This window comes from Pithys albifrons, chromosome 2, assembly GCF_047495875.1.
Source record: "Pithys albifrons albifrons isolate INPA30051 chromosome 2, PitAlb_v1, whole genome shotgun sequence".
In the NCBI taxonomy this organism is placed as follows: domain Eukaryota; kingdom Metazoa; phylum Chordata; class Aves; order Passeriformes; family Thamnophilidae; genus Pithys; species Pithys albifrons.
The window spans coordinates 43,955,668-43,976,125 of record NC_092459.1 but is presented as its reverse complement, the minus strand read 5'-3'; the positions used below and the strand labels follow the sequence as shown (position 1 = coordinate 43,976,125).

At 37.2% G+C, this 20,458-nt stretch overlaps 1 protein-coding gene and 1 long non-coding RNA gene across 4 annotated transcripts in view; one reads left to right on the top strand and one right to left on the bottom strand.

Annotated features, from left to right (window-relative positions):
- CRYBG1 (crystallin beta-gamma domain containing 1) overlaps window positions 1-20,458 on the bottom strand; it is a 97,063-nt gene that overhangs the window by 44,948 nt on the left and 31,657 nt on the right. The window contains exon 1 of one of the 3 annotated variants that reach the window (XM_071548839.1): window positions 4,313-4,598. The exons of the other annotated variants lie outside the window; for them this stretch is intronic. Coding sequence (XP_071404940.1) covers window positions 4,313-4,315 — 3 coding nt within the window. The 5' untranslated portion in view covers window positions 4,316-4,598. Of the gene's footprint in view, window positions 1-4,312; window positions 4,599-20,458 lie in introns of those variants that run through there. 3 annotated transcript variants of the gene reach the window in all.
- Window positions 12,476-19,892, top strand: LOC139668323 (uncharacterized). Its single transcript, XR_011697030.1, has 4 exons — window positions 12,476-12,796; window positions 13,328-13,417; window positions 18,095-18,176; window positions 18,346-19,892. It is a non-coding gene; the product is annotated as an uncharacterized lncRNA (long non-coding RNA).

Genomic DNA, 20,458 nt, shown 5'->3' with positions numbered 1-20,458 from the left:
TTCGGTGCTTCTAAAGGGCCCAGTGCGGAAGCAGGGAAGACATCAGGTCAAGCTCCCTGCAGCTGGCCGGGCAGCCCGGCCCGTGGTGTGTCTGGCCCTCCAGCTATTGAAGAAAATGACTTTTTTTACACAGTCACTTCCTGTTTTGGCTGAAAAAGTGTTAAGTTTTTGCTTCATCAACGGATTAATGTTTGGTCTCTGTTCTAAACTCCTGGAACCATGAATAGTGGAATAAGGTCTTGGTTTAGGAGACCCCTGCAGAGCCTACTTAATACCAGTGAATATACAGCAGCAAGGCCTGTCCAGGCACACAAAAAAACCCCAACCCCATGAAAAACACAGAAAAACCTAAACTGGGGACTAGGTAGAGTTGGCTTATCATACTGTAACCAAACAGAATCATGGGAACCCCTGTTCTTGCTTACATTTCTTAAGCAAGGTTTACTCATTCAACTGATAAGCAGCTGTACCACCAAGTTCTGGGTCCCCACACACACTGATGTTCCATCAGCAGCCTTCAAATGGGCAAGTCTATGATCATGACTTTAAGCTTTAAGTTTTTGGGGTTTTGCTTTTGGTTTTGTTTTTGTGTTTTCTTTTCTTTTGAGATACTGAAATAATCTGCAAATGACAAAGCTTGATATCTATTTTTTACCTCTCTTTGATGACTTATTTCAACCAGTAGAACCAAAACAATTAAGTAAAGAGGAACATTGAGGGCTGCATTAAGTTCATACAACTCAGACAGGTAAAGTGCTTTAGTGATAACAAAACCAACTATAAATCTCTGTATCAGATGCAACAATCATGAGTAATGCAGCCCAATTACTATCTAATTTCTTAAACATTGTATGTATTTCCAGTACTTACTAGTTATAGGGAAAGGACAAGACAATAATGAACAGTGCTAGCTTAAGAAAAAAAAAGGAATTTTTTATACTTGATACAAGCCAGTAAGAAATGAGTGACACTAATTTGTCTGAAAATTCATTCACAAGTGTGAGGAAGATGCCTATACTGTTCATATTAAAAACTCACAAAACACCAAAATAGGAGAAATTTAACTTCATTATGATGTCAATCTATTTATATAGATTTATATCTAACCATATTAATATATGCAAGTGAAATAGATGTCAGTCTTCTAAAGTAGTTGGAACTACATTATCACCCTGGCAGTCATTATTACACATGCAGCCAGGTTTTGGGGTTTGCAAGATTACACGTGGAAAAATTAGGTATTTGAACTATGGATCTGGATTTCTCTATTCCCAGCCACTAATTTTCATAAAGTCCATGGGAACTTAATTATCTTTGAGACGTCTCCCCCTTTCAAATGTAGTTTAAACTGTCCAACAAGTTCAAAAAGTATTGGATGGTAGTGAGGAGGGACAGCCAGCCAGTCCAGTCACATAAGCCTTGTTTCCTCAGGGAACAAGCCTAAAGATTTTTTCTTGATCTTGAAATAGCTGCCCTATGTAAACGGTTTTGAAGTAATTCCTTCATACAAAGTAGCTTAATTATATACAGCCTCTTTCAAAACACATAAAAGGCTGAGTGCTTGCCCTGAAGAGCTTGTATTTTTAACTCAGATAAATGTAGGTGAGCAAGTATTGCCGGTGCAAGAGGGCACACAGACCGAGCCTCTCAGAGACTCAAAAGTGGGGCCCAGCCTGACAGAGCACAGCACAGGAATGCTTTACTTCCAGAGCACCACACAGAAATGTTGGAAGAATCATCCTTGCTCTGCAGATCAGGCTTCTTCAAGATGTTTCTGCTCAAGTATTCTTTGCTCAAGCATTCTTACTGTTGAGATATTAGTGGTTGAGAAATCCCTGATCAAAGGCATTGGCAACTGAAAAAAACTGGAGGACTTGCCTGTCTGTTCCTCGGACAGCATGGAGGAAGCTTGTTTCAACCACGCTGCACGAATCTCTAAAGCTGTGTTCTAATCTGAGAGCAAAATGCTGCCTTCTTAACCAAGAAATGCAAATCTTGTTTGTATTTATATTCATACCTGTTTATGTTAGCATTAAAATATTTCCTCTGTTTTTGGTTGGGGTTTTTTCTCATTAGCTAATGTAAGTTGCCACAGCCAAACCCCTAATTTAACATTGTAATTAAACATGTGCTTTGCTGATCTCCAGTGGAGAGAGAGCTGCTGTGATTTGTTAAATCAGAACTTCAGGCTGTGTCTTGAGGGATCAATTGGATGCTATTTTCTTAGATGAGTTCATCTGAGTCAGCTGAACATAAATGAAAATTCTACTTAGAGCACACATTGTAGAAAACGTAGTATTTTTACTAGTCATTAGCAACTTTGTGGTAACTAATAGGTAGTAATACCTAGTGTAGACAGTTCTTTAATTTAAACATTTATTTTCTAGCACATGTTCACCTTCAGAGAGGGGGAAAAAGCAACAAACCATTTAGTGAAGAGTATATTTCAGCTTCACGAGGTCATAAATAGCTGGATTTCAAGTAATGTGAAAATTCTGAGACCCTTCTATCTTCAACAATTCCTGTAGAATCCCTACCAGATTATTCTGGAATGCCAGTAACTTATGAGTATTTTTAAATCACAGTATTATAATTCACCCAGCCATGAGAAACAGAAAGCCTTGAAGTTCTAGCAGTCACATGACATCCCAAAAAGTGCATTAGCCAAAAATATTTAAATAAATAAACTATTACTGTTCAGGCTTTAGCATTCTGCAGACTGGGGCTCAAATATCTAACACTAGCAGTGACAAACTTTGTTAGGCTGAAAATTCGTATTGGTGGAGTATTGCTGGCACAATGTACTGTAAAAATATTAGTAGAAAAACTGGAAGGAACAATATAAGAGAGAGAAAAGTCTGAGAAGCACAAGATCCACTCAAGTCTCTGCTGCATTTCATACTGCTCTCTTACAGGTGAGTGCCATAGCCACTAGGAGAGGGAGAGGGAGAGGGAGAGAGAGGGAGGGAGGGGAGAGAAGGAGGGAATTGCGGATGGAAATAAAGGCTTGCTGCTTTTGCTTGTGTTCTTTTAAAAGCATGGAAAAGTATACTTAACAAAACATTTGACCTAAATCACTTTTGTTTCTGTGATTCACCAAGGGGACAAAAGCAGTTATATTTGAACCTAAACGATTTCTAAATTTAACCAGTTACCTTGCTGTCAGTCAAACAGACTTGAATTACTTCAATTCACTGTAATAATTTTTCCTTGTTTATGCTGACCCTTCACAAAGCCACAAAAGGGGGGTTACTATTATGAAAACTACAACTTACATTATTTTAACTCCCACACTGCCTTCTTCCAAATACCAAGAGTTTGGCATACACTCTTTAAACTTCTTTTTTTAGCATTTCTTTTAAATATATGATATTCCAGGTTGACAGTGTCCTCCTCAGAGTTAAAGAAACACACTTTAACAAGTCCACTCCCTGCCTCTCCAGCTTTTTCCCTGCTACACATATAGAGGATATAAACAGCAATAACTGGATTTTAAACAATTTCATCTTTACCTAGGCTCTCTGTGAAGACAATGCATTTATTTTGATTGGGGAACTTACCTGAATAACCAAGGGGCTATAAATGTGAGACTGTTAATAGTCATATTTTCCCACAAACTGTATTTTCTATTAAGTGAAGATATATTAGCAAAACAGTTCATGTCCATAAGAGAACAGGACCTGTCTGCATCAAATTTATTTTTTAACCATAAAACTAAATTTTTAGTTCAAATTTACATTGAAAATTACCATTTTTGCAACAGCATATCGATTAATGAGAATATTGAGCCTGCATGTTTAATGGATTATTTTAAAGAAAATAATCAGCTGAAAAAACATAGATAAATAAGTAAAAATAATTAAGTATATATCCTATATTATTCTTAGGTGACAAACACAGAGATTTAGATATTGGATGTATTAAAAAAGAACAGAGAAACTGAAAGAAGCAAATAATGCAGAATCAAATGAATGGAAATCTTTCCAAAAAGCTCAAGAAAGACTAAGAAGCAAAAAAATTGAACAGATCCATCCATGAGCATTTAGGAAATGAGAGAGACAAAAAAGAACAGGCATGTCAGAAAACGCATGCCTGCTCCCATCTGCTCTTCCCCAGAGCTAGTTATTTCCATATACAAAAATGTTTCCCCCCTCCCCTTCTGTCAACAGGAGCATCTGTCAGTTAAAGAGATGTTCTATAAAACTAATGGAAATCAGTTAATTTCATGATTTAAAAAAGTTAACTGTGTATTAACCTGAAGATTTCTAGCAGGGTTTAAAAAGGGTAAAAATTAGAGTGTTGTTTGCCTTACCATGATGACGATAATTCTTTCTGCTGTTTACAGAAGAATAAACAAACTATGGTGTGTGAGATGCAGTCCTCTGTGTCACTAACCAAACCCTTTTTCTTAGCAATCCTCCCACGCTTTAACCCCTTCTTTCTTCTGGCAGCACTCAGGTAAAAACAAGCAAAAAAAGGACGTAGTATCTGACTTGAGCCTTTCCAACTGATAAGTCATTTGGCAGACAAATTATAACTACGAAAGGGGCTCAATTAGAGGATAGGAGAAAGAACTGCAGAAGGCTGGCAGCAAGTCCTTCAGTAAGCACCTCTACAGAAGCAGAGAACCTGTTGCAAAGAACTACGAGGCTCGTGTTGGGCAAACGCCTTACGTGCATTAATTAACATGCAATACTAGAGCTCAGATATGCAACAGTAGGAAAAAATATACCACACACGTTGGTTCTCACAGACCTGGGTACTGTTTTCTGATCCACATTTAAGATGCCCAAAGGAAAAAAAAAATCCCTTGTGCCTTTATTCAGAAAGAGACTGATTTATATAGGTATCCTTCGTTTTTCACCATCCTGGGTTGGTATATTAAGCCTATATTTTTCTAGCTTCTCGTGGTAACATGATCCTAGAAAGAATTTGAAAAAGCAGGAAAGTACTAGCACCGAAAGTAGAAGCAGGGATTATTCAACATTGAACAACAGAGAGAATATTTAAGCTCTCCTGAACCTGGAAAACTTACAGAAAGAAAATTACATGCAAAAAAATAGCATTAACATAAATTATTGCACTTGTAACTCTTTGTCTTTCAGTATAAGTGACAGTGAGGAAGTTTGATTTGAGTTAGCCTAACACAGAATCATAGAATCATAGAATCAATTGGGTTGGAAAAAACCTCCGAGATCATTGAGTCCAACCCTTGGTCCAACTCTAGTCCGTTTACTAGATCATGGCACTCAGCGCCACATCCAACTTGCGTTTAAAAATCTCTAGGGATGGTGAATCCACCACCTCTCTGGGCAGCCCATTCCAATGCCTGATTAGTCTCTCTGTAAAGACCTTTTTTCTGATATCCAACTTAAATTTCCCCTGGCAGAGCTTAAGCCCGTGCCCCCTTGTCCTATTGCTGAGTGCCTGGGAGAAGAGACCAGCCCCCATCTGGCTAGAACTTCCCTTCAGGTAGTTGTAGACAGTGATGAGGTCACCTCTGAGCCTCCTCTTCTCCAGGCTAAACAACCCCAGCTCCCTCAGCCTCTCCCCATAGGGCTTGTGCTCCAGTCCCTTCACCAGCCTTGTTGCTCTTCTCTGGACTCACTCCAGCACCTCAATATCCTTTCTGAAATGAGGGGCCCAGAACTGAACACAGTACTCAAGGTGTGGCCTCACCAACGCAGAGTACAGGGGAAGGATCACTTCCCTCATCCTGCTGGCCACGCTATTTTTGACACAGGACAGGATCCTATTAGCCTTCTTCACTTTCAGGATTTTGAGTCTTGCTGCTGGGTCAGAGCTGTATCATTAGATAATCTTCTCAGTGTAAAGATTCAGCAAGACCACCTCTTTCAAAGTCAAGAGTGAATATAAACACGTACTATGTGTGTTTTGTTCTGAGAGACACAAACTTGAAAGAACTCTTTCTGTTGAGCAATAATGGATAAATAGAAAAAGCATTTTGGAGGGAAGATAAGGGCCTCGAAGTTTTTTAAGTCTCCCCTAACCAGAAACCACAACTAATAAATATAACCCCTTTCCTTTTTTCAATTTTGAATGCAATTCAGAATGATGATCTATTACATAAGTGGCTTTCATTTACTAGATCACTTTCTTCTATGTTTGCTTTCTTCTAGTGTCGTGTCACTAACTCTAAATGGTGTATACTGGTAAGTATAGATTTAATATAAAATGTCTAATTTAGATCTACAGCTTACTGTAACACTTCCCAATTCCTTGCAGACAAAGAATTTTTGTATAATTACAGAGACAGGGAATAGAAATTTTTCCTTCAATTCTGTGAGTGCCTGTATGACAGACTAAGCTATCAATCACTGGAAATCAGCTCTTTCTTAAGCACAATCAATCTTGATCTCTTCCTCATGCTTTCAGCCAAAATTGTTGCTGTCAATAGGAGCTTCACAGTCTTGAAAGTATACAGCGTTTGAAAAAGTCTTGCAGCATCAAATTAAATGATTATGGGGCAAGAGGAAATAATCTTAAGGAGACACACACATTATCAACCTTTGCCAAGCACAGCACTGATGTGGCTATTCTGTGCTGGCTACCTGAGCTGCTTTTCCTGTGCATCTCTATGTGATGCTGCACGTGGCATCACCTCAAGTCCTGTGTGCAGTTTTAGGTGCTACAAGAAGGATATAAAACTATTAGAGAACATCCAAAGGAGGGCTATGAAGACGGTGAAGGGCCTTGATGGGAAGCCATATCAGGAGTGGCTGAGGTCATTTGGTCTGTTCAGCCTGAAGAGGAGACTGAGGCAAGACCTCATTGCATTCTACAGCTTTCTTACAAATGGAAGCAGAGGGACAGGGATTCATCTCTTCTCTCTGGTGATCAGTGACAAGACTCAAGAGAATGGCAGGAAGCTGTGTCAGGAGAGGTTTAAGTTAGGTGAGGTAAAGGTTGTTCACCCACAGGGTGTCTGGGCACTGGAACAGGCTCCCCAGGGAAGTAGTCACAGCACCAAGTCTGCCACTGTTCAAGAAGTGTTGACAACAGTCCCATCAGCATATGATGTTATCCTTGGGGCTGTTCTGTGCAGGCCCAGGAGCTGGACTTCCATGATCCATGTGAATGCCTTCCAACTCAGGATATTCTATGATTCTATGTCACTCAAAAGCAAAGTGGGATTTCTAATATGCTCCTGTGCCCAGTGTTTCTGGCTAGCTAGCTCTAAGTGCTCAGCACAGAAAGGATATAATTGCCTCACTGCCTGCACTTAGGAAGGAAACCTAGGTTTTTACCTGTAGTTTTAATTCAGTCTAGGGAATATATGCCTAGGAACTAGTTTAACAAAAACACCAGTGTCCTTCAGCAGTTCTAGCTACAGATATGTAAGGGTAATTTGTTACCTAAATTGAAATTTATAAAACTGGAGATCTTGTCACTGGGTAAAGCAGATAGTCTGCAACTATAAATTGAAAACTAAAAGCCTTTTGCTAGCAACTCAAGGACTTTCCCCAGGTCAGGAACAGTAGAATAGAGGCTGTCACAAGCATACAAGGCAAGAGCCAGAAAGCTGTCCTTCTGAGCACTGTGTTCCTAAGGTGAGGAACATGTAAAAGGTGTAAAAAGAGTAAAAACTGTAAAGAAACTGCAGATTGGACTGCTAGTCTGACCAAGGTCAAATTTCATAAACAACCAAGTGTGTCGCATATTTGACATGCTTGCTTTTGAAAGCTGATGTCATGGTCTTGTAGAAAAAAATTACTGTATACTTCTGATTCTGAAAACAATTTAGCAGGATGAAAAATTACAATATTTAATCAAAGTGTATTTAAAAATGAAATTAATAGAATCCCTCTTCTTCCACAGAAGTTCTCAATAAATAGATAAAAATCAACTAATGTAACTCCTATTACACATTATGCCAGGGTACCATTTTGTACCGTTCAACTGAAACGTGTCTCAAGCCAATCCCCAATATAAAGGTACTCAACTCAGCTGCTTTGGAAAATCTGGGTTTGATAGTCTACGTGTTTCAAGGAGACCTTTTATGAAATGTATAAAGTGTTTACACTCCTCGATAACTTCTTTGATGTACAGGTGTTTCATCATGTACAGATGAAGAGTTTTAAGTACAAGGAACTATTACTAGCAAAATACTTTATCCTGACCTCATAAAAATTGACTGGACACTTCATTTTACATTTGAATGACAATGTTATAATTTAGCATTTTTTCTAATGAACAGTGTTCACCTAAGGCTTACAGAATTCCCTAAAATTATTTCTTATAATTATTACAGAGAATTGCCTTAATATTGGTTAGAATAAATTTTATGAAACCAGGATGAAGAAGGAGGAAATGACTCCAGACCCACTGGTTCCCTGCAGTGCTGTGGGCAAAAAACTAAATCAAGTGGAATAGTCCTTAAAACTCTTTGCTAATAATCCCACAATTACATCCATATTGCAATATTCACCATTAAGCAAGAGAAACTTCTAAGAGGAAATGTTTTAATGAAATGCATTTGTATTCTTAGGTGTGTTTATTTTAGGCTCAAAACAGAATTCATAATTATATAAAACATTAAAATAAACAATACATACCTGTCCAGAAAACAGATACATTATTACTTCTGAAGAAAATGGGAGACACATGTTTTCCTGCTATTACATATATATTATTACAGACATGTTGCATTATGCCACTATGCACTCAAACTACTAAATCTTAGCTCCTAAAGAGATATAACTACAACAGCATTTAAATCTCATTACTATTATTTGTCAATAATCAGATGAAAATTCTAATTCCTAAGGTCTAAGTCCTCAGGTCTTACCTCTAAAATATACTTTGTTGATTTACAATAATGCAAGAGGGAATTGGGTCAAACTGGATGAAATTGTACAGTTCATAAATATCCAGATTTCCAGGAAATGCCAAGAAATACACAGAATTATTGACTCTGCACTTGAATTTCTGAAGTTGATAGTTTGTGCAAAGGCCAACCCAACATACTTTACGATTGGCTTTGGTGTCTGTGGCTTAGAACAAGAGTCGCAACAAAGATACTTCTTAAGCTAATCCTTAAAAGCATCATGATTAACCAAACACAGTTTTAGCCACAGCAATTGCAGTGTTGAGCTCAAACTATTTTAGATACTTTCCCAACAAATTATAGTAAAAACACTCTGTTAGCAACATTTGGGGTCCCTTTTGCATAACCTTACTCCATTATTTTTTGGTGCTTTGGAATGTAGGAGGCAGCTGGTTGTCAACCACTAAAACCTGGTAGACAACAAGGGTTTTCTGTACACAGAAGACAGGCATGAACCTTCTCTCTTGTTCCTAATCTACAGATTTCTTCCCATGCCTTCTTGGCACCTGGTGGGAAAGGGTGGGAAGACAAATCTCTCCCGCTCTGTATGATTTTGGTCTGTGAGTGGCGCCATCTTTTTGTCTCTTCTGCAGCTCAGGCTTTCCCAGTTGGCCATGTGACAAACCTGATAAGTCTCTTCAGTTTTCCAGCTATGCACAAGGCTCTGAACAGCAGCCACTAGTAAGCATGGTGAGCTTCTGTTTTGCTGGGCAGCACTTAGAAAACAACCTTCACAAATCATCTATACATTTTCCAAGTTTGGAAAGTGGGTTTCTGTTTCAGGTCCAGCAGTCAGAAATTTATCTGATAAAATCTAAGTTTTGCATGCCAAAGAAAAAACAGTGTTTCCAGAAGCAAAACAATCAAAACTTCCCCAGCCAAGAGGGAAAGGAAATATCCAGAATTACCACGGATAAGCCTTTTAAAATCACAAGTTTCTCCAGATGAAACACAAAAAACCTAAACAGATCTTGATGTTGTTTTTAACTAAATTCTGGTTGCTAAACATTTACAGTGTAGTTTGTCAGATTTTCCAGACTTTTCAAAAGCTATGCTTTTTAATCTTTATTTTCCATCTAGAAAATTATTTTTCAGCAGAGATACCCTAGAAAGCAAATTGGTAAAATGAAAAAAAAAAAAACCAAAACAAAAAAGGGAGGGGAACTGTAAAGATAGGAGAGGGAAAGAGGATATATTTTTATTTGCATGTCATAATATATGATTCAGAGGAAATTATGATGTCAAAGTTCCCTTATAAAAAAAAAAGCAATGTTTGTAGTGCAAAACATTACATTCTATTTAAGTTTTAAGATATTGTTTGCAACCACAACAAATTCAGAACTTATCTGGTGAAAACTTACCCACTGTGATTTTGGAAATTATATGAACAATGCTAGTTTGTAGGAATGGTAGTTTTCTTTTACAATCTCTAAATCTTAGTCAAACAGTAGGTTAGGCAATTTTGTTTGAAGTGTATCATGCTTTGCTTTTGCAGATCTTGAGCCATGGCTGATCAAGTGCTTGTTTTAAAGGCACAAGTGAAGGAGCATTCTGGCTTATTCACTATAATTCAGCTCTTGAGAGAATAAAACCAGGAAAATAAAGATTTTCATTACTATCCTTTGCAAACCCATTATTATACTGCATCTGGAACTAGAGAGCAATAAATTACACATATATGTATACATATACACATTCCTAATTGTCATATGCATTATATAACTTATAAAATGGCAAAAGCCTGGTCAGGAGGAATGAACTATTAGTAAAAGGTTTGTGTTGCAACCTTCTCAGATCTGAGGGTGCTCAGGTGTACTGTACATATGCTGAGCCACCTGGTCACATAGCATGGCAAAATGGAAATAGGGTCACACCCAAGGAGAGAGCAGAGCTAGCTGCCAAAGCCCTGAAAACCATTCCCAATGCATTGCACAAGTGTGGAAGTGGTATAAGAAAAGCATGATGTAAAAAAGTCCTCAGCTCTCCACACAGATCACAGCAGGCATGGAGGGCAGAAACAAACCCCTGGTGATTCAAAAAGCAGCCTCGCAGGACTGTACCCACTTAGGAAATGAGAAGGGAGGAGTATGTCCTTTGGGAAGAAGGCAGTAAAACACCCGGTGTCATCCTATTGAAGAGTTCCATACTAGCATAAGCAACTCCTATGAGATGTTGAAATGCTATGTAGCTCAGTGTTTGGCATGATGATACACAAAGGTGGGGCAGATAAAGGATGGTCACTGAAATATTAGACTGCCTGGTGCACACTCCCATGCCACCATTACCAGAGTCATTATGTACTGTCCGTGCTTGATCCCTGATGACAGACCTCCTTAATAATTTGCAATGCATGAATGGCTCATTGCATTCCCTGGGCAATACCACACCGTGTATGTGGCTATCCACATTATCTCACTCATGCAAAGTGCAGTAGTGTGCTTGTTTGATAGACATTTTTTCTTGTCACTGCTTGAGAGACTGTAGTTTATTCAGCAATCCAGCCCTGAAATGCTCAGCACTATCCCATTTCAGGCCCCCTGCTCACATGACTTTAAGCCTAATCCTCTCCAACCAAAACACATTTTCATCCAGTGCCTCCATTAAATTTGTTCACAGTATTACATGGAGCACGCAATAATTAAGATGAATTACAATTCAGACATAGCTCAGCATGAAGACTATTCAGGATTCAAGTCTACCACAAAGTTGAACATAACCTTTTTATACTTCATCAAGGTGACTGTACTGAACTGCTTGGAAGGAGGCTTGTCCAAGTGGCATATGTCTTAAGTTGCCAGCTAAGAGTTAATACACATAAGCTGTCTGATACAAGTGTCAGGTTTTTTGTTTAGGTCTGGGGTTTTTTTAACTGTATTTATAAAATCCCAACAATTTCCTCAATAAAGTTTGTGAATACTTGAAGATGTCTATCAGAGAAAGAATTTACTGGTATTCCTATTCTGCCTTCAAAAATGTTTAAAGGGATGAAGGGAACCTTCTTGACTCAGTACATCCACTGCTATCTTGAATGTCAAAGGGTTGGACTACAAGACAGATTCCTTTCACACCAATATTCCAGGACCTATGTTCCTTCTATGACAATGATAAGTAACTCCAGGCCACCTTCTCTCCTGTCTTTTGCACTTCTCTAAGGCCCGCATTCATTTTCACCTGTGGTTTTGTAGACCTACAATCTACTACAATGTAAATGCTCTTCTATTAAACTCACTGAAAAGTAGCAGAAAGATAAGAGAAAAGGATGTTTTCAAGGTCTCTCAGAACCAAACATATGAATTGGACATAATCTAGATGTTATTTTTAGGAAGTAAGAAAGTTGGTGTCCTAAGCCACGTTGGAAACAGCAAAATGAGAACCTTAAGAAATTAATACTGAAATTTGTGGTTCAAATGGGGATAAGAGGTATAATGAGCTGGGAATATGGAAAAAAAAGTGAACCAACAAGGAAATTGCTGTGATGCCATCAGTCTAGTCAGCAGCACCGTATTTTATTAAGCAGAGAAGTAATTTTGTTGAGCAATACTCAGAGAGGTTTTGTCACGGATAGCTGAGAACCTCTCTTGTGTTGTAATTAGCCATAAATTTCCAGACTTTTTGGAAGATAAAAGGATGAGCAGGTCTTTAGTGAGCTGTGTTACAAAGCCAATCATAAGAATCAGCTAGTTTTATAGTGTACCTGATGCCCAAGCTTTTGGACATTGGGACTTTTCAGAATTTTGGTCTCTGCCTACACAGTAAATACAACACTCCACGTATAACTAGTTGATTGATTTTTTTGTCTTCAATATTAGCAAATGTGATTGAACTGAGGGCACCTGTCATTTTCTTCTATTAAAGAATCACAGTTTGGTATTCAGATCATGTCTGCTGCTGTCTCATAAATGCTTGCTGTGTCCTGGGAAACCTGGGCAGAATGATGCAAACCCAAAGGTACGTATCATCATAGATACTCATAACCAAGGAATTTTTAATTCTGCCTTGTGTCTCAGACAGATAATCATGTTAGAAAGACAATTCTGCTATGAATTGCTTACTCTTTTGGGGATGCAATTAGTAGAATTGTAGTTCTTTGAGCAGAGACATAAAATAAAACTAATTTATAGCAGAATCCTAGAAAAGAATAAACCTTTTATCATGTAACTGTAAATGACAAACCACTTATTCAGTCTTCTGAACACTCATAATTACATTTTTGGGTTAGCTTTCTTTTCGTATCTGCTGTGAATTTAGTCTATAAATAATTAATTGTTCTTACTTTGGGGTTTTGGCTTGCTTTGGTGCAATTTTTTGGTCTCTCCTCTCTGATGTCCCTCTTGGCCCCTCTGCTCCTCCTATTGAGGCCTTACCAAAAAACAGATGTGGCTAAAGCAATGGATTTACAATTATCGCAGCCCAAAAGCAAATGGGCTTGATGCACACAAATTTCTTTCACATTTATCTTTACTTTTTTCTTTAAAACAGACATGACACCAATCAGCCCAGTAATTTTCACCAATGGGGACTTACAACTACAGCTGGCTGTCCAAGTGTCCTGATTCAGCATTCCTACAGGTACAACTGTACCCATGCACTATTAAAAGTAAATTGCTTGTATAAGGGTCCTTCTACTTCTGTAGTATTTTGTATTAATGTTGAGAAATATTTTTGTTAAAAGATAGTACCATTTATTCTTAAAACAGAAATAATTAACAAAAATGTAGTGCAGTCCTCCACTCTTAGTTAGCACTGTTCTTTAGGAAGAGCTTGCCTACATGTGAGATCTTGCTAGCAGGTGGTATTACACAAAGACCACCTGGGATCAACTTTGCTTTGTTTCCATGATTCTGAGCATTCCTTTCTGTTAGATGGTTATGTTACTTATGCTAGTCAACACTGCCATTGTAACTCTAGACTATGCTCTTAAATATTCTCTCAATGGAAAATTCTTTTATTGAAGCTATCTTCAAATTATTCCCCCTGTACTTTGTGGGTTTTAACATTTACCATCTCATTTCAGTTTACTGGTTTATGACACTACTCACCAAATACTGTGGAGAAGTAATTTAAGATACAGTGGCTTCTCAGAGCACAAGTGTTTTGAGAGACATCACTGTGACTTAATTAGTCAGCATTTAAATTCTGTCCCAGTTCTGTATTTTCTGGCTTCCACAATGATTACAGTGCTATTTAGATTCTGTTTGTTTCTTAATGGTTTTGGTGTTGTGTTTTTAATTATGAACTGCATATTTAGCAACTAAATATTTATGAAAATATATTTTTGCATTCATTTTCTCAAATCATTGCAAAACCTTGCATGACTCAGAGCTAAACATCTTTAAAAAATCTAAACGTTTAAAGAACAGAGTGAATTAAATATTTCCTAATTCTATAAATCCTTTGTCAACTCTATAAAAAATGCTGGCATGTCCAGGGCAAAATGAAGCACCCTTTTTCCCTTACCATAATTCTCCACCCTACTCAACTGGTTTGGTTTGAAAATTTGATTACTTCCCCCTCCATGAATTTCAAAATAAAGACTTCAGTGTTCTCCCATTAACATCACTTTCTTGCCCAAATCACATCATGGTTGCAGTCCAGGAATAGAAACAAATTGCATAGAAAGGATAAAAGGGGAGAAAAACCAACTTGGATAAACTATTATAATATTCTCATGTTTTCCTAGACATTTTAAACCACAGAAAGGAATTACTGTGCTGGGCAGCACTATAACACCCTATTAAAAGCCATACAGACAATGAATAATGCAGCTGTTCTGAGTGTTATCAAAGACTTCTCATGTGATCCATTCTTCCCCATATCTATCATTTCCCATTCTCTCTAGGCTGTTCTCTTCAAATCGTACAACTACATCAGGACAACAATCTCAAAGCAATGGGTTATGAATAACATTCCCCCCAAATCCTTCAGTTCATACATACATTTTAATATACATCCAAACACAAATAATTTTATACATGTATATATATATAAATGCAAATAAAATTGCTACATATATTTTAGCTTATAAAATCTTTGTTGCTGTATTTTTTATTAATTTAAATAAAATAAATATGTTTAACCAGATGTTCCATAAGTCAGTGCACTAGAGGCACATAACATGTAGGTAACTCTCATAGGCAGACCTGGCTATATAAAGAACTTAAAAGTTATACTTCAAATTTAAAAGATGGGAGGCTACTCTCTCCTCTGTAGGAATGACAGTGGGGAGCAACATGATTAAAAAGTAGCCCTAGCAGAGTGAGCACAAACATGACTAATTGAAAAGGGAGTAAGTGAACGCTGCTTTTAGTGGGGATTATCCAAGGGATTTTGAATCTATATGTATACTAACAAGAGGGAATTCCTATTGGAGAAAAAAAAAGAAAAAAGGAAAGGAAAATTATTCAACCTGTTAAGCCTGGGAGAGAGGTGGAAAGTTTGACCATTTTTTCAGGGAAACAAGTTCCACTTGGGTAAGGATGGTGGCTGGAACCATCATACAGTAGCAAATGACCTGTCTGCACTGAACACATGCTCTCAGTGAGGTCTACAACCCAATCTGAGTGACACTTGCTATATTTACAACACAAGGAATCAGTCATTTCACCAGGTTAAGAACACAATAGTTACACTGAGGAAGAGAAAAAAAAATTACAACAAATCATAGTACCTCATTTTATACAAATGTTGAACAAAAATGTAGTTAAGCAGACTAAAACTCTATCAAGAATCCAGATATCCAGCACAGTACTGAGCTGGATTCTTCCCCGTTTTCTTTTCAGGTAATACAATAAAACTTTGTCCTGCTGCAACATTTAATTAGTTGGAAAGTTATAACCACTTTCCAACAGTTGAGGGAGGATGTATCTTGATTGTAAAAGAAAATGAAACCAAACGAGGAAGAAGCCCACACCCTGCCTCACCCTGGCCCCTCTCAGGTGACTGCCTTGCTATACCTGCCCTTCATCTCAAAATTAAAAAATGCTTCTATCATATGATTTCCTTTCCCTTACCCCCTTCAGTCTTTGCACAAAGCAGGTTTGTGCTCACCTGAAACTGTGGAGTTTTTTTCTCCTTTGAGAAAACCAACACCAGCAAATATTCTCAGCCCCTGCATGACACTTTGTAGGACCTTGGCTACAAGGCTTTTTTTAGCTTTCTGTTTCCAAGCTGGAGAAGGATGCCTTCTCTTGTTTCGGTCTCAGGTTTTGGGAGGAGATCAGTTAACCACCAAAAGGCCTTATCTATTAAAAATTGTGGTGAATTTTAAGGCAACAACTTGTTCTCCTCAGGGCAGGCTCCTCTCACCTATCTATGAACTAATAATTTTGTTGTCTGTTACTTTGGAAAGTGGCTCGCCTGCTTTCTCACTTACTTGGTATTTAAGTTTATCAAATGACAGTATAAAATGCTTTGTTTCTCCATTTAGACGTCAGTCTGGAAGGTAATTTAGTAACTCTATGGATCCCAAACAGACTTTAGGTTTTGTTATTTCTTGAGAAAATAAACCACTCTAAGGAGAAGTGTATGAGGATCTGGGCTGGAGGTCTTGCTACCATTTCTCTGAGCAAGGCAGAAATTAAATTAAAGAAGCAGATGAAGAATCCTAACATGAAAATATCCTACACCTTGATGAACTATCATCTTGAAAGATGAGTTAAAAGAGCAGGAGGAATTAGGCATCTGCATATCTGCTGTCTCAGGAATATGGCAAAGGCAATGATAGAATAAACTCATTTAATCCAGTAATTTGACACAGAATCAAAATGGGCTTCCACAGCCACACCTGGGTGTTAGAAGTACTCCACCCAGTTTCTTTCGATAAATATTCATGTCATAGAACTGAATCTTTGCGTGAAAGGCAGTGGCTGTGTTCAGGTAGCAAGTAGGTGTGAGAACTCTTATCTAGATGGAGATTCCTGAGAAACCTTTAGACAGGTACCTGGTTGTAAGTCTGAAAATGTGACTAATCAACACCTGAATATAAGAGGAGAGACAGCATTACAGTACACAGATGTGACTTAGGAAAAAAGTGTTTAAGCCTAAGTATCTTGCATGGAATTTTAAAGTCTAGATTTTTGTGATCCTTATTCCTAATGCACAGGAAATGTATAAATAATGAAGCATTAAGAACTGTCTTTTCATTCACTCATTTCACTATCAGCAGAAGCCAATCTAAACTTGAAATTATTCTCTAGGGGAACAAATGCCTTTCAGCTTAACACCAATTTGTCTTTAACTACATAATTTAAGGTCATTTGAGTTTGCCATATCACAGGTATGACTCCTTCTCCCTTGGTATTAGTATTAGTATTTTGTCACTTGAAGCTGAATGACTGCAAAATATACATTCATCTGTGATTTGGTCCTCAAACTGAATTATTATTTATCCAAAGAGAATGGAATGAATCAAACATTCAGGAAATTGTTTCTTCATTCATAGTGAGAACACTGGCGACACTGTTTTATTAATTGAACAGTTTAAAGGATACCTTCTTCATGAAGTAGAGGCCATATGACAGCTCAAATAATCTTCAATGTGAATCAGCACAGAAATTCTAAATACAAACAGGAATTTAATCAAGCTCTTTTCCTCTCATTTGCAAACAAATTCAAGGACACCAAATAATCCTATTTAGGTCCACTGAGCAAAACTGGATTGTACAAATGTAACCAGAGATGCAATGCATTATTTGAGAAAAGGAATGAGATGAGTTTTAAAACTCCAGAAATAAGAGTATTTTGAGTTGGAAGGGGCCTACAAGAATCAAGTCCAGCTCTTAAGTGAATGGCCCATATGGGGATCGAACCCAAAAATGAAATGTATACTCAAATTTGTACAATTTTTAATCCTCAAAGATCCAGTTACCTCCACTGATTTAATAAATATATGCTATTTATATATTTCATAAGAACATTTTGAAATCTCTCTTTCATTGTCATATAGCTGACTTATTTTGTTATTCAAATCAGAAGCTCACCGGGAATAAAATTATAAGTTCCAGATGGCCTTGCAAAGGGAAGAGGAAATCTTTGTACAAAACTAGAAGTACACTTGAATCAACATCAGAGGTATTTGATGAGAAAACAATACTGTTATAGAATGATGTTGCTCTTTCCTAAGAAAACTATGTAGTGAGAGGAAGTATTTTGCCTTATAATTTGAGTGACACTACATTTATTCACTGAGCAACACTATCAAGTAATTGATTTTACGAATTTTCTAATCTTCTGCTCTTTTACCAACAGTATTTATGGAAGTCAAACAAAAAGAAAGAGAAACAAAGTTGCACTGTATATCAAGAACAGTTGCTGTGAAGTACAGGAATAGGTAAGATGAAGATTTGTGAAACAATCCTGGAAGAAGATGAAAAGGGAAAAACAGGGTATATTATGATAGAATTTTATTATACACTAGTTAATTGAGTGAAGTCTAGTTTTTGATCAAGCAAAGGAAGCATCCTTTTGGCTTTAATTACTTCTTGGATTTTTTTTTTCAGTTGGAAAATAACTATAAGAAGGAGACAGTCCAACAAGTTCTTGGAATATGCTGGGGACAGCTTTTTCTTCAGAAGGTGAAGAAAACCATTAAGGGAGTGGCTGTTTTAGATCTTCTGCTGACTACTAGACATGAACTAACTGAGAGTGGAAGGCAATCTAGGTGAAAGTGAACTCCATTATTTAATAATCACTACTACAAAAAGCAAAGGGAAAGAAGTAAAATAAAATTACTTTTTAATTTCCCAGAAAACAAAACCAACTGTTTAAAGCTCCACAGACTGATAAGCAAGGTTTCTTAGGAAGACTGTTTAATAAAAGTGTGTAGGAGAGCTTGTCTGTTTAGTCATTGCAGGAGTCATCTCTTAATCACCCAAGGTAAAGGGAATAATATGAATTAGGCAAAAACAGAGGATAAAACAAATTAGGCTGTGTACATTACTTTGCAAGACTCTTACTTAGTACATTTACCTTTGAAAGGCTTATGAACAGATTTCCATATAGAGAACAGCAACAGAGAGAAGCCTGATAGAAAGAGCTTATGTTTTGTAATGCACCGTTTTCTACTGCTCTCCCACAAGAAATGCTGAAGGAAGGCAGGGCTTCATTAAATCCCAATCCCCATAAATCGTCTGTCAACAGCAGGTGACTATGTTATTACACACATTAGCAAATTATCCCAATACAGAAGAAACTGCTGAATTCACACACACACACACACACACACACAAACACACACACACACACACACACACACACACACAAATTCCTTGATTTTTATGATTTATCTAACAATCTGACCTATGTTTTATACATCAAAGTATGAAGTTATGTAGCCTGGTCTCATACACTTTTAGAGGCTTCATTTAAAAGACTGTAAATGTTCTTAGTACAAATAGATTAATTCCAGCTTAGAGAAGTGACAACCCAACAGTTTAATTTAGCTGTAAGTATGAACAAGTTATTCCAAAAGAAGAAGAAAATGTCAACTCAGAGCTCACTAAATAACAGCTGAATTCTGCCATTCTTAATTTTTTACTGAAAAGTATCGAGTATCTACTTGCTTTTCTAGAAGTCATTGCAAGGAGTTAGTACGCAGGTCCATCCAAGACCACAATATGATGAACAGCAATTTTTTCCTGTTGGAAAGGTAATTCTCCAGCTAGCTCTACTGCGATGGAAATGTCATCCCATAACAGTACTGTGCCATTTTGCTGTTCTGTGAAGAGCTGAGATCTTTTTTTTTTGGATGTTTCAACAATATCAACAGGACTAAGATGCTGAGTGAGACCAAAGGGATGTTTGGGATTTGTAGTACTTTTCTATTCTACTAAAGATCAGTAAGTCTTTTCCAAATGCTTTATACAGAAATTAGTAGATGGGATTTGTTTGCTTAAGAAGACATGACAATAAATTTATTTGTTATAAAGACAGACTATTTTAAGCCTTCATCAAATATATTCAGATGAATATTAGTTCAACAACCAAGAAGAAAGCAACTTTTTCAATTATTGGCCTGTTGAGTACTTTTATTAATGTGGAAAAACAGTATTTCTCTCCCCATGGAAAGATTACAATAAAGACAAGAATGGGATTGCACAACTTTGTCTGCAATCTGAAATTAAGTTCTCACATTAGAACAGAAGTAATTAGCATTTTCCCTAGCTTGCTTCCATGCACTAATACTGCTGCCAAGCAAATGAGTAACACTACATGAGCTAAATGAATGCTAGAAACAAATGTGTAGCCCTTTCTCCCTCTCTGGGAAAAAACCTTAACACAGAGAACAGTATAGCTTAAGTGAGAAACTGTAAAAGTGTAGGTGCTGTTCCTTTATTATTTTAGCTTATATATTCTTTACGAATAAAAGGAAAAAGCCATATGGTTTGTGGGAGCATGTGGAAGATCTCCTTGAGCCATTTTCTTTGTTGTCTCTTCATGCCAGCTACAGTCATTATGTACTTTCCTTACTTCTGTATATGATATTAGTTTGGAAATTTTCCAGTACTTCAAACACAGGTCTTTTAAGGGAAGATTACAATTATACCTAGTGTTAAATTCTGTTTCCAGGATAGTCACTTTCATGATATATTTAACTGTGTTTGCATACATATA